The sequence below is a fragment of the Brienomyrus brachyistius genome, chromosome 13 (genome assembly GCF_023856365.1).
Source record: "Brienomyrus brachyistius isolate T26 chromosome 13, BBRACH_0.4, whole genome shotgun sequence".
NCBI lineage: Eukaryota > Metazoa > Chordata > Actinopteri > Osteoglossiformes > Mormyridae > Brienomyrus > Brienomyrus brachyistius.
This window is the reverse complement of record NC_064545.1, coordinates 16766833-16780567: the sequence shown is the minus strand read 5'-3', so window position 1 is coordinate 16780567 and position 13735 is coordinate 16766833. Positions and strand designations below refer to the sequence as shown.

General features: G+C 46.2%; 2 protein-coding genes across 4 annotated transcripts in view; both read right to left on the bottom strand.

Annotated features, from left to right (window-relative positions):
- Positions 1-8268, bottom strand: part of LOC125706595 (unconventional myosin-Va-like) — a 30021-nt gene extending 21753 nt beyond the window's left edge. For 2 of the 3 annotated variants that reach the window (XM_048973338.1, XM_048973339.1), the window contains exons 1-6: positions 8065-8268; positions 2987-3097; positions 2591-2762; positions 2341-2485; positions 1289-1463; positions 441-584 (exon numbers count right to left, since the gene is read on the bottom strand). In XM_048973338.1, the coding sequence (XP_048829295.1) occupies positions 441-584; positions 1289-1463; positions 2341-2485; positions 2591-2762; positions 2987-3097; positions 8065-8091 (774 nt within the window). In that variant the 5' untranslated portion in view covers positions 8092-8268. The remainder of the gene's footprint in view (positions 1-440; positions 585-1288; positions 1464-2340; positions 2486-2590; positions 2763-2986; positions 3098-8064) is intronic. The other variant, XM_048973340.1, reaches the window with a different exon arrangement.
- Positions 8269-9895: 1627 nt separating this feature from the next.
- On the bottom strand, positions 9896-13143 carry LOC125706533 (cAMP-regulated phosphoprotein 19-A-like). Its single transcript, XM_048973260.1, has 3 exons — positions 12948-13143; positions 10976-11098; positions 9896-10800 (listed from the first exon to the last, which is right to left on the bottom strand). Exons 1-3 carry the CDS (start codon positions 13005-13007, stop codon positions 10630-10632), a joined length of 354 nt encoding a protein of 117 aa, XP_048829217.1. The 5' UTR covers positions 13008-13143; the 3' UTR covers positions 9896-10629.
- Between the last annotated feature and the right edge of the window lie 592 nt (positions 13144-13735).

Below are 13735 nucleotides of genomic sequence, written 5' to 3'. Positions count from 1 at the left end.
CCACCCAAATGACATGCAGTCAGTAGGCCAAAGAACCAGACTGTACACTTATATGGAGCATTAATATCATACCCAGGGCTATGTGCGAATTCAGGGGCTACATCTAAGGCTGCATTCAAGGACCGAATCGGGTCTTCTTTTGAAGAGTTTGAAGAGAATCCACCTGTTGGATCCTTCACAGCCCAACATACCCCAAGATTCACTGTACGGACCTTCGAAGGAGGCAGCCGACAAAGGTCATGCAGACCGTGTCTTCCAAGGATGCAGCCCCTGAATTCGGACTCAGCCAATGAGAGTCACGCAGTCATCGAAATACACCAGTAACAACGATTCAATATTTTTAACTTAATAGAAGACAAAACGGAAGCTGAAGACCTTTGTTATGCATATATTAAAGGAGATTAAAGTCAAAAGTGCAAGGGGACATATGGCACGCTCACCTGGAAGACCACCCGCGATTTCTCCAGCAGATAGGTTCTCATATTCGCTCCAATGATGCGGTGCCTCTTGTCAAATCCGATCTCGATGTACTTCCCAAAACGACTGCTGTTGTCATTCCTAGTGGTCTTGGCGTTTCCAATGGCCTGGACAGGAAGGACACACACACACAGACACACACAGGTATAAAAATACCTTTGCATATTTATGAACCACAAACAGATTAAGGTGATAACAGCATTTCATTTAGGCACCTATTAAGCGCAGTATCATGTGGCTATAATGAATAACTGAATGCAGTATGTGCTCTTTTGGGTCACCAAGCACACCAGGCCCCACTCGCAGGCTGTTCCTGTGCAGTTTACTGTGCTGGGAAATTATTCATACATTTTTTTTAGGCTCAAAGTCATCTGCTGGCCTAGTTCAGTGCTAAGGGACCAGGGAGATGAGAGTCTCTCTCTCTCTCTCTCTCTCTCTCTCTCTCTCTCTCTCACTGGAGGGACCGCAACATCAGCAGGAGCAGCCTGGCAGTCCCCCGAGAAGCCATCTTCCTCCCCCCCCCCCCATGCCTCTCCCTTCCCACAATGCCTCATACTACCAGGACCCCAGCTTTACTGTCACCACAACACGAGACAGTGAAGAATTTGCGACCGCACTACACGAGAAAGACGTATCACAGCTGCCAAGTGCATCATCAATCCATTTCTCTACAGCTAATCCAGGTTCCATTTTCATATTTCACTATTATAAAACATTTTGAATTTGAGCGGAACAGTCCACTGCCAGATTCCCTAGTGGCACAAATTAAATGATCTGGCTGATAAGCAGAGCCTTATTCGTGGCAGATTACCCAGCTGGAGCCCGTTACCTCCATGATGGGGTTGGATGCCAGCACCTTCTCCTCCACGTTGGCCTCGCTGGCGGACCCGCTGACCGTGGCAAAGTAGCGCATGGCGTACTTGGCAGAGACGGTCTTGCCAGCGCCGGACTCCCCGCTGACGATAATGGACTGGTTCCGTTCATCCCTGAAAAGCAGGTGGTATGGATGACCAGTGGAACCAAATAAAACACTTAAATTCCTGCATGCACATAACAGTTGGGGGGGAGCAGGATTTAACGAAAGGGACGTCTGGCAAAAAGATTCTGGTCATTTCTGAACGGTTGTGCAGAAGTTAAAAAAGGCAGCATCGCTATCCATGTAAACAACTTTCTATAAAAATCACCTGGAGGGTAATTAAACATTACACCTGGCCTTGGGGGTTGCTTTCCCAGACAGACGAAAATCAGCAAAGTGACATCACACGCACATCACTTTCTCTCTCACACACACCATACTCACTGATAAACCTTACAGTGCTCTTTCAACGGAGTGAAGAATTAAGCAAAAATGTAGCAGAAAAACACCGAAATGCGACCAGAATTTAGTAGAAATAAAAATACTGTATTTTTTTAAGCCAACAGAGACAGGAATGAAAGTCAACTTCAGGTCAGGTGGTAATCCCAAAAGTACAAAACAAGGGGATTCAAACCTGCAACCTTCTGGCCAGGTATCTGAACCAGGTCTCGACCGCACTGTAGACCAGCAGATGCTATTGACTTTGAGCTCTGAGCTGGAGGGACATGGTCTGCCCTGCCTCTTTAAAACGCATCTCACTCTCCATCCTCAAGGACACACCTCTCCTCCGGAGGGAACGTTTAAAAACTGACGGCCGTGCCTATTTAGGCCAGCCTCATTGTGCTGACAATGTGATGACCTACAAATCTTAACCTACAAATCCTGCGATGCCAGGAACGAAGCCCCATGTAGATAGTCTGATGTGGCCGACAGCTCATAGCGATGCACACAGACAGAGGACATGTTTCAAACCGCGGAGGGTCAGAGGGTCTGCACATGCAGCCAACCTGGCCATCTGCTTGTAAGCTTCCTCTGCCACGGCAAAGATGTGGGGATCCATGTCGCCCATATTTTGGCCACTGTAGGCATTGATGATGTCCGTTCCATAGATCGGGAGGTTTTCGTAGGGATTGATGGCCACCAGGACAATACCTGCAAAAATGTCGCAAAGCTCAAATGAATCGTGCCAACTCCAAAGCTCGGCTGCTCTTCAGCACACAGAGATGTGAGCTCAACGCAAAGAGAAGCCACACGTACCGCAGTAAGTGTAGATGAGCTTGGAGTCGATGAAGCGCACTTTGAGGTTGTGAAGGACGGCAGGCTCATGGAGGTAACTGAGAGCGGTGAGGTCATTCTCGCCCACCAGAATGTCAGGGTTCCGAAGGGGGGGTAGGTTCGGCACTTCGGGGTCCGAGGGATGCTCGACATGCTGAAAAGCACAGAGCGGTTTGGTATGAGCAGCCTGGAAAAGTGCCATGCAGTATTATTCAGAGTGAAGATGGGCTGCTCTACGGTTCAACTGCGGAGCATAAACATGACGCATCGGGTAGGTGAGCGAGGCCTACGGAACATTTCTGCATGCATAAACCATAGCACCCTCTTCCTACAGAAATGGACAGAGGATTATGGTGAGTGCGAGCGCCCGCATGTCACCATTCCATCCTCCAACAGCAGATGCAGCACAGAGTCCCCTTGCTTGTAGTCCCTGGTCAGCTCTGCAGGCTTCCACACGCCTTCTGAGTCGGGGATCCACACTCGGGCATACTGTAGAAGAGAACAAAGGTCAGAGAGAGCCCTCTGCTACGAAAAGTAAGGCAAAGGGGCCAAAATGCAAACAATCAAAAGGTCAGAGTTCAAACCAGCCTACTGTAGTGAGACGATCCCCGTGCAGCCTACAGCCCGCCGTACAACAGCTGAGCTTTACATACGGCAGTCTCCACATTCCACGGCTATTTGGCTATATTCTTGCAAGAGGCTAATGCTAAGCTAGCTATGTTTTAGCACCTACATGACAGTGAGGCAAACAGAATACGGGCAGCGTGAGAGGAAGCTGCAGGTCAGGATCTCATGATGAAGGGTGGCCTGTTCAAGGATTTCAGGAACATGCTATCATAGGATTTCTCCTTAAGTCAAACTTGGGATGCATGCAGACTCTTTACGGGACACTTCACATGTGCAAAGGTGCACTGTTTGACAGGACAGTGATGGAGACTTTTTAGGGTTGGGTTAAATTGTACTAGGTAACCATGGTGACTGACTTCAGTGGCCAGATTGCACACCCCCGTACAGTTCACAGCACACGTGGTCACTGGTTACCTTAGTTACAGCCTAACACGCTGGTTATTACAGATACCTGGCAGTAACTATGCCTACAGCACTCTGTCTTGCTGGTTACCATTGTGACAGCCCTACTTACCTCACTGCCTAGTCCCTAGTTAATGTGGCAATAACCCAACTCACAACCCTGCCTGTAACACGTTACTACGGCAACAGCCCACTGGGTCACTTGACAGTTGACAACAGATATAGCCTAAATGAGTCAAGTTCCACTAGCAGTACAACTTACAGGCAACAAAACAGAGGCACGCTAGGAAAATTGTCTGCATGGTTAACTGAGCCAGGAGCACCACAATGGAGAGGTCACCACTCTGTCTCAGAAGTCCATCTGCTTCTCTGACTCTTTTTGAACCTTGCGACTCCATCCCTAAGTGTCTGGCTACATCAAAAGATCCCTTCTTACTTCATATGACAAGACCACTTATATTAATCACATGACCTGGAGGGGCAATGCGACCGATTGGCTGTCAGCAAGTCACAGCTCTAACCTCATCCCATCATTGACAAGAGGATGACCATTCAATGGCCACGTGTTTATGATGGTTACCGTCCTGAGAATGTCCTTCTGTCCAAACAATTACAGTACGATGAATAAGCTGAAATAATCCTCACTGCACACAGCAAGTCCAGTAACCTGACAGAGCTGGCCTTGCCTCATCCTCGGATGACGGTCGCCATGAACACATGAGAGCACCGTCCATGAGAACAACACTGAAAGTGTCAAAGACTAGGTGTGAAGCTGCACGTGCTAAATCTGCATCTCTGCATCTTTTCTTGCGTCGCTTCCCGTCTCAGTTGCTAGGAGCCTGGATGATGAAGCAGAATGCCCAGAGAAATGTCCCATCTCCTCCTTCTGACAGATTTACAGCACGGCATAGAAGCCAGAGAGTCTAGGAGGAACTGTGCCAAAGCAGAATCCTCAAAAGAAGCCAGAGGGAGTTACAGAGAGCCAAACATACACCGGGACACAGAGCACCCCGGCAGTGGAGGAATCACATGACACTGGAGAGGAGAGAAGTGAGGAGGTAATCCCTTCACAAGAACCCACCATCAGCTCCGGGCGCACTCCACAAGCTAGCAACCTGGGGTCAATTCCCAACACGTATATCACACACACCTAGACACCTAGGGGTCAGGGGCAGGCTGGCTGGTCTGACAGCCAGAAAGCAGCTTCCTGTGAAACGCAGACAGAAGGTCCTTATAAAACATCACACAATTTCATAATCTATGTCAGACAACCGTAATAACCTGCAGTAATAATCATAAAGCTTTCAAATTTCATTCACCAGTTACTCTCTGGCAGACCTTAATTGAAACACGGTGGATGAAAATGCATTATATCTGACTCTACAGCAACTCTAACATGATTATAAAAAGTTATACAGGAGGAAAAAAGTTTGCTATTACAAAACAAAGCACGGGTGAAATGGACATTGAATTATACCAGATATGACTCACGCTGTGCACTTCTCACATTGCAGAGTTGGCGTAAATAAGTATAAATGTCCCAATTAAAACAAAGATGAGAGGTCAGGCCAATAACATTCTTAAAAGGACAAATGGAGGTGAAGGACTTTGGCACTAGTATTAGGTGAAAATTACTCACAGCATGGTGAAGGGTGATCTGCAGATTATGAACTTACTACCACTGAGCGCCGCTTGACTCTCAACTCCAGATCTGCAGCGGTTTCTCTCTCCACGCCTCCGGTTTTGTTTATGTTTCACTTCACGGGGAATTAAATCTGTTCTCCCCATATTCACCTCAGCTGTGTAAATCTTAAAACTGGACCGTCAAAGCTTTGAAAAATGAGAGAAATCTGAAGCTGATTCTCTCACTATGCAGCCTTGTCTCGCCCGTCTTTTTCCGTGCTTTAGATGGGCCCAGGTACAGCATGGAACAGCCAATGGGACTCTGGGTCACCAGGAAACTTCTCAGGGCATTGTGGGTAAGATGAGCTGAAACGGACCGGATGCAGAATGGAGAACTCTGCTCCAATCCTCTTCATAAAGTAGACAATTATGAAACTGTCATAGTCAAAGATGTCAGTCTTCAGAATGCAATATGTACTTATCTGTGAGGTAAACGACTGTAAAAATAAGACTTTTCAAACAGATCCATTGTCACCATTACCTGAACTATTTAAAAGAATCTAGTAGAGAGTCATTTGTAAAATATTTTACTCAATTGTCCATCCCACCCAAAGCCATACAGCTTTCTATATGCTCCTCGACCTGCCAGGACAGTTCAGTCAAATGCCTGTTAACTCACTGTAAAACCCCTTGCCGGAAAGAGAACATCATTCTACACACCAGCAGCACCCCTCAAGGCGCATATGGCTGGTTGTTTGTGGTTCACTCTTCAAACCTGCATTTTCCCTACTTACACCAAAATGCTGAGGTGCATTTCCTGAGCAGTGCATCCATCGTGCTCTTACATCGGAGCTAGGCAGGCCTCTGTAGCTGCTGGGCCTGCATTTGATGTTCAGGATCGGGGTGCTTATTGTTGCTAAGTGCCTCCCCGCCTACAAGGCAGGGTCAGGGCGAGCAGCGGAGCGGCTCGCTGCCGTCGTGGGAGGCAGCCTGGAGCGGCGATGCAGGATGAGTCAGTGCGAAGCTGGCTTGTCGCGTATAATCCACAGTCTAATAAAGGAATTCAGTATGTGCGCTGTGATTTCAGCATCCCTCCTAGCATGATCCCTTTGATGGCAGTAGCTGAGGGCTAGCACAGATAGGCTTTAAAGACCATAACACTCACTACACTGTCAGAAAAAAGGATACATTTGTACCGTTCAGGGAACAATTACTTGTCACTGGGGCTGGACCCTCAGGGGTCTACCAATTGCACCCTTAGCTGTAGATAAATGCAGCTTCAAGGTACAGAATTTTCTATGCCATTGGAGGTACGTTTGTTGTTTGTACCTTGGGGAACAGATCTATACCAGGGCTGTATGCTTTCTCCTGACTGTGGAAATGGAACAACTTGGTCGGAGCAGCAACCTGACAGGTGACTTTTGGCATCTTATCACGTCAAACACGCCAACACAAGTTCTACAGGAATGCCTTGTGCCCCTAATAATGCATTCAGGAATATGTCTGCATCACCTCTCCGCAAGCAAGTCCCAGCCCCAGTCCACGTGGACCAGCCCTGTGCGTTTTTTTTTTTTTTAGATCTCTTTAAACTGCTAACAACCTCTGTGCTGAGAGGGAAGGTTAAATTGGGTCCATTAGTATAATAATTTAGTTCAGTCAATCCAAGTCCTTAAGCACTCAACTGAGGACTGTACACACCAGGAACTGATAAGTCCAGGGCAAAAACATACCGCTTGACTCCAGCTCGGCCATGGCGGTCCAGCGTGATTTTAGGCTGCCCTGCTTCTCCATCACACATTAGCTTCTCATTAAGGAGCAGGACACCTGAGAGGTTCATGCTGGTTGCTCACAGTAACCTACTAAGATTTAATAAAAAAAAAACAAACAAAAAAAAAAACACACACACACACGGACTGTAACCTATAAATTAAACATCAGACGAAGTCGTTAACATACGAAGCCGGACATACGAAGCCACCTTCCTCGTCCTGAATGGAGTTGCTGAATAGATCATTTGCATTGCGGTTGAGTTAAATTGAATACTCTGAGAAACCGCGTTTACGTGCAAATCTACAAAATAACGCATTAATAAACAAGCGTATGCTAGGCATCAGCGTGCCCCCTTTTACATGTCTATATTTGGCACAGCGGCCAACTTTGCATCAAATCATTAATTTTGCATTAATCCCACACATCCCGCCTGGCAATCGCGCCAGCGTTTCTAAACATCATAATCACAGGTGCGATGGCCATGGAACACCGCTCTTTACAAAAAGAAGTTTGAGACCATTTTTTCCCCAGTTCAAACATTCATACGAATCACTGTTAACTCGGAAAGGGCGAATGATCCATCATCTCAGCAACACTCACAGAGACACATAAAAGCACTATAGAGAAGCAGGTTAGGGTGAAACGTAGCGCGCCTCGGCACCACGATCATCATGAGGTCTCGGCCGTGACCCAAATCCAGCACCCAGCCTTTAGGTAAGAAACTATCCCGCAGCAGCCGCACGAAACCAGCCGGCGATATAAACGCTCCCTCTCCGGTTACAGGATCCGGGCAAAAAGATCACAGATGCAGCGCTGTCCCCTCGTCCAACCCAAACCAATATAAATGTTTCCTCTAGTTTCGCAAAAATTACAAATGAGTGAAACATTTTAACTACGTAAATGAATGTCCGTGCATATCCAGGTGGCACCGAAGAGTTAACAAATACCAAGACATCATGCAACACTATGAGCTGCAATCGTCATCTCATGCTCCAAATATAACTTATATAAAACTGCATATATGTAGGTGTTACCTTAGTATACAATTCAAACGCTGCCATGACCGCCAAGCTTAAGACTTCATCCAATCTTCGCTAGCAGAGCATCAAGCGGGCACTTCATTCATCTGAGTTTTTATTTCGTTGTCTTCGTACCTAAAATGACACTTTGAAACGGAACCCGCCGCTATTTCCACATGCATGAAAATGCATCTGTGTTCGAGTCTCTGTGCATTCTGGGTATGATGGATAAGGGGATACAGCGGACCCGAGCGCGCTTATATTGCCCTATTAAACGGGTAAATACCTCCCCCTAGTGGAGTGAAGCTTTCATTATTCTGGACGCGAGGTAGCGAGCGCTTGTTTGACCGCTTTTACGGAAGGGGTGTCAAACTCATTCGCAAAGGGGGGCAAAACTCACAGCATACTTTACGTCACGTGTCAAACAGGATAAACATTTATTGAACAGACTAAAATTAAACGTTTTTTGAACATAAATATGAATCGAAATAGACAGGATACAATATTATAAATAATTTAAAATATTTTGCTCTCCATAAAAATATCTCCTGTCAAAATTATACAAATTCAAAATATGAACTTGCTGCAAAAGAAAACCTGAAAATATAAATAAGAATTGTGCTTTTAAGTGAAAGGTAAAATAATTACAAATTAAATCATTCCATTTTCTTTGCACTTTGTCAGAGCTGGATGCTTGGCATCTTTTCTTGACAACAAGTTCATTTATGTTTGGGGTAAAGTTCTGTGTTGTGAAGATTCTCTCTCGGCCACATTAGCACTTATTTGAAATTAGGGTTGTGTACATCAACTGACGCTTGATTGATCTGACGTAATTGACGCGGGTATCCTATCGTTCGGTAAGGCAGCTATTGCGCAGCATTATGGGATTTGTAGTTTGTGTGTTATCGGCTCTTCATATCGCCGGACCATTAAAAAAAGACATATATAAAATGATCTTGCGGGCCAGGTATAATTATACGCCGGGCCGGATGTCGCCCATGGGCCTTGAGTTTGACACATGTGATCTATGGTTATCAAAATCCAAATATATTTTCCACAAATAAGAACTGATTCAATGAAATGCTGGCCTTCATGATCTACCCATCATTTAATTTACCAGCGTTTCAGGTTTAATTGAACGGTCTACTGAATTAACTACACAAATTAACGCTACTCTGGTTTATGCATTTGCTAATTTTAAAGCGTGTTTTCGGTAATGCAATAAGTGATCATTATACTATTTAACCAATGATTACTCCATTGTGCTTAACCTTGTATGTTTCAAATTTAGACCTAAGATATGTCATTTGATGTATTCCACCATTATTTCCAATTTAACCTTGTTCAGTTGTCAAGGTAACAGGTATTGATGGCCAAAATGATGCTCAATGCACCATTTGCTTTATTTGCCTACTTAGCTACCTTTATTTTACCAGGAAGTCACTTTGAGATTAAAACCTCTTTTACAAGAGAAACCTGGGACTTTTTGACCCTATTAGATGATTCTTAGTTTGCTTTGGGCATGCTTTGTGCTTTTTTTTTTTAAATATAGAACACCACCTAGTGGGGTCAAAAAATACAGCACATGGTTCATGGAGCAGCATTTTGCCCATCACTACTGAGAGGTCCTTCCAAAACCCTGCTCAGGATAAAAAGCTGGAACACAGATGATATTGTCTCCTCTCTGAATTAAGTAAAACATTCCTTCCAATATTATTTGGGAAGTGTGAGCTTTCCGTTTTAAAGAACACAGATCCATCATCTGAACTGTTGGAAACAAAAGGTCGAAGCTTGTGGTTAACAGGATAATAAAGGCCCTGGGTGCAGATAATGTCAAGAAACAACATTTATGCAAAACTATTTTATTTACAAAACAAAATGGCACCAAAGTGACAGTACAGTCAAATGCACGTGCATACTTTCATGTAGTGAGTTAAACAAAACCTCAGCAGGCCTGGTCTCGGGTCAGTTTTTAGCACACGCTTGACTTGTTTCTCAGGGACGATCTCAGTGGTAGACAAACATTGTCCAGGGAAGCGCATGACCAAGACAGCTGAATGAGAGTTTAAGGCCATTTTACAATCTGACAGAGGTGGACAAAGAGCATCTCTCAATCCAGCCTCCCATACACTCATTTTAACCCCAAGCAAGCAATTCTTTTGGTCTGTTCTTTAAGTGTACATTATACATATTAAAAAAAAGTGCCTTTAGGATGAAATCTGGGATGTTACACAGAGTTACAGCAAACTGTTCAAGCACATAACTCCATAATTTAAGGGGAAAAAAAAAAGAGACAAGGAATGATACAGTAAAATGTAAAACCTTCTAAAACGTTATCTCCAGCTGTATACACACACTTGCAGTCACTTACACCACAGTACATTTTAAGCTACTAGAAGAGTCCTGCCTGGGATTCCTCAGCCACTCAGTACCAATCCAAGTCTTCTGGAAGGTTATGGTTAGGAAATTAGGGACGGGAGGGGAAATCAGGAAGGAGACCAACATGAGAGAGCATGGAGGTGCAGGGCAGCGTGGTTAGAGCGCAGAGGGCGGAGGAAAGCAGCTCCGCCAGGCTGTGCATCAGACAGCCAGCTTGCTGGCCACCAGGGACGGCTTCCTCTGGGGCAGGTCCTGGGGAGTGGGTATATGGTCCCCCGTTATCTCAGTCTTCTCAGCTGCGGCCGCGGGCAGCTGCTTGTTCTTTACTTTGGCCTTGGCCATGTTGTAATCACCCGAGTCAAAGTATTTTTGCTGTGGAGAAGAGACAACATGGCAGTGAGATAGAGAGATACTATGCTGTGACTAGACAATCCAATAGTAAAGACCTCCAGCTAAGATGGATGTTGTTAACAACACTGTGAGGACCAGCCGACGGCATGGGAGTTACAGCCATCAGATTAAGAGGTAGGACCCAGGTGACACTCACCCCCTTCTGGAGTCGCTTCCTCAGGAGATCTGAGCCTCCCGGCTTAGCTCCCAGGTTGGGATACCGCTTCTTCAGCTTGGCCTCCTCTGCCTTCTCTGGACTGATCACCTTGTCCTCCATCTCCTGCAGACAGACAGGAGAAGAAGGCTTCACGCCACAGGCTTGGAGCTGCCTCAATTGGCTTTAGAAATCCCCCCATCTCTTACCCCTCTGCAATTAAATATGTACTTTTGTGCGCAAACCGATTAAGGGGACATCACCATTACCAGCAGAGCCCGGGATGCATTCAGGTAATTCAGCTCTTCACAGCTGCCAAGGTTCTGCCTCCTGATATCACCAAAAGCTTCCAAAGAACTCAATAACAGAATTACAAAGACTGATGCCCCCCCACACAGAATCTGAAAAGATTAAGACTGGCTTAGCCCGAGCAGCCTCCAGTTTTCATATCGTCATATGGTGGGTTGACAGCATTTTCAAAAAGCAATGCTATTACAATATTTTGAAATCTTGGTGATAAAACTCACCAAATCGAGTGGGGGTGTTCCCAAAATAACTCAGTATACCAAACTACCCCCCAAAGACTGACAAAAGGCTTGTTCTCCCAACAGTCTATTCACCAAATAAAATGCTAAAGCATTGTTCACTCTGAAACCTGACTAATCAGTTAGGGTACACATAGCGAATACAGTCACACTTTTGAACAACCAGTGGGTTCTGATGAGAAATTTCAAAATCGGGAAACAAGAGAAAAGGACAGAAGGCCACAAAACCTTGGCCGCTGCATTTCATACAACCCAGAGGTACATTTCCCCCAACACACCTACAGCACTTCAGATTCACTCATGTAGACAGAACAGCACGCCACCAAAAGTCCTATCAGATGCCATTTTGCTTGTTACAGTCCATTAAACAGTAATAAAACACTATCAAACTCCAGTGAGAAAACACGTGCAGTTAGAACCCTGGAAATGAGCTGGGACTGACATGCGTCTATGCCCTGCCCAGCGGTAGGGGACCAGACCTCAGACCAGAACCAAACCGACGCCTAGCACAAGTGATTCTCGTACATTATGCCAGGTATTCAGTAACATCGGTTTCACTAAACTAGCGTTAACACGCAGTGGTCCCCATAATCAAGGCCTGGGGTACAATCCGGGGATAAAATGTTATGCAGATGGGTGATGTCGGCCATGCTTGGGTGCTGTATATCAGAATTAATAAGCAGTAACATTTCTCAATGCCGGGGGAATTGGAACCCTAATTACAAGCGTTTCCCTGTGAGAAGTGGCCATCTGCATTACCAATGTAACGTCTCCAAATCCCAGGGGCTAAAGGCCACCCCGATCAGGCGGTTTCCTTGTGAGAAGCGGCATGCAGCCATCTGCATTTCCAATGTAACGTCTCCAAATCCCAGGGGCTAAAGGCCACCCCGATCAGGCGGTTTCCTTGTGAGAAGCGGCATGCAGCCATCTGCATTTCCAATGTAACGTCTCCAAATCCCAGGGGCTAAAGGCCACCCAGATCAGGCGGTTTCCCTGTGAGAAACTGCACGCGCCCATCTGCATTTCCAATGCAGCACCTCCGCCGGCGGATATTTTCCTACGTCACCAGACGCAATTTGGCGCTATGTATGCTAACAGTTCCGTTAATCTAGCTAAACCGGGGATTACTCAGGCATGCAATGCACCTGCAGACTGGTTACACGTAATCAAAAGGCGGATGACTTATGCGATAATTCTCCACGTTAACACGAATGATACGCCAAATCGAACGAGTACCAAACTAATACTTCACCATGACACATGTCCGACTCCGATCGATCATACATGATCGTTAATACATGAGCCAGTGCCAGCTGGCCGCTTTAATGCTTCATATTGTAGCATAATACAGCACAAGTTCGCCCAGAAAGACAGGCGTCCCGCTCCGGTTAGAAAGCTCTCACAGCCGCCGCGCCTACACGTATCATTACCCGCTGCTCCGCGCCGGTTGCCTCTTCCGATGTCTTGGTCTCCTCGATTTCCTCCGACATACTTGACTGAGAGGACACAAAAAATATCTGCGCACAAACGCCGCAGCCCCACAGACTCTTGCCCCAGCGGAGTGCTCAGTTAAAGTTGCTCCCGCGGAAAGATGGCCGCCTGCCTTCTACGTCACTTCCGTGCCGACCGCCGTGTCTCATGTCCCGTCCTGTCCTAACTTGCCCCAACCCCCCCCCCACACATGGAATCCTGGCAGAAACTTGAAGCAAGGTTATGAAATATTCAATAGTGGTACAGTGAAACAGGTAACCTTGGACTCCACTTGAAGAGCAGAGCTGCTGAAGATGTCTTTCTAGCCAACAGTGACCAGAGTTCTTCTGTATACTGTCATCTGTAGGTTCAGCTGATACCAAATGCCTGAACAAACCCAGATGGCAAACCAGCCCCATCACTGGACTGACCCTGGATCAGCTGGAAGCAGTTGCAGAGAGGAAGACGGCAACAAAACTGAAGAACATGCTGCACAGTTCTGTCCCACGCTTTTCACCTGGTTCTCTGTTGGAGCCCTGGCTCTTTACACCATGGCTGAGTTTGAATTTTCTTACTATGTCCTCATGTTTCCTCCTGCACTGCAAAGTCATGCAGTTAAGCTGGTTGGCTGCTACTATTTGCATGCAGTGCACATGCTAGTGTGTGCCTGTCCGGGCTGTGACCCTTCCCTGTGTCCTACTGCACATAGCAGAGCCTCCAGATCCCTGGGACCTGCATCTGAAGATGG

Excerpts from the sequence above, each read along its gene's own strand:
- LOC125706533 (XM_048973260.1), bottom strand. The coding sequence starts at position 13,007 with ATGTCGGAGGAAATCGAGGAGACCAAGACATCGGAAGAGGCAACCGGC. Across the intron at positions 11,099-12,947 it reads CAACCGGCGCGGAGCAGCGG|GAGATGGAGGACAAGGTGAT; the intron begins GTAATGATACGT and ends GTCTGTCTGCAG. Across the intron at positions 10,801-10,975 it reads GGAAGCGACTCCAGAAGGGG|CAAAAATACTTTGACTCGGG; the intron begins GTGAGTGTCACC and ends TCTTCTCCACAG.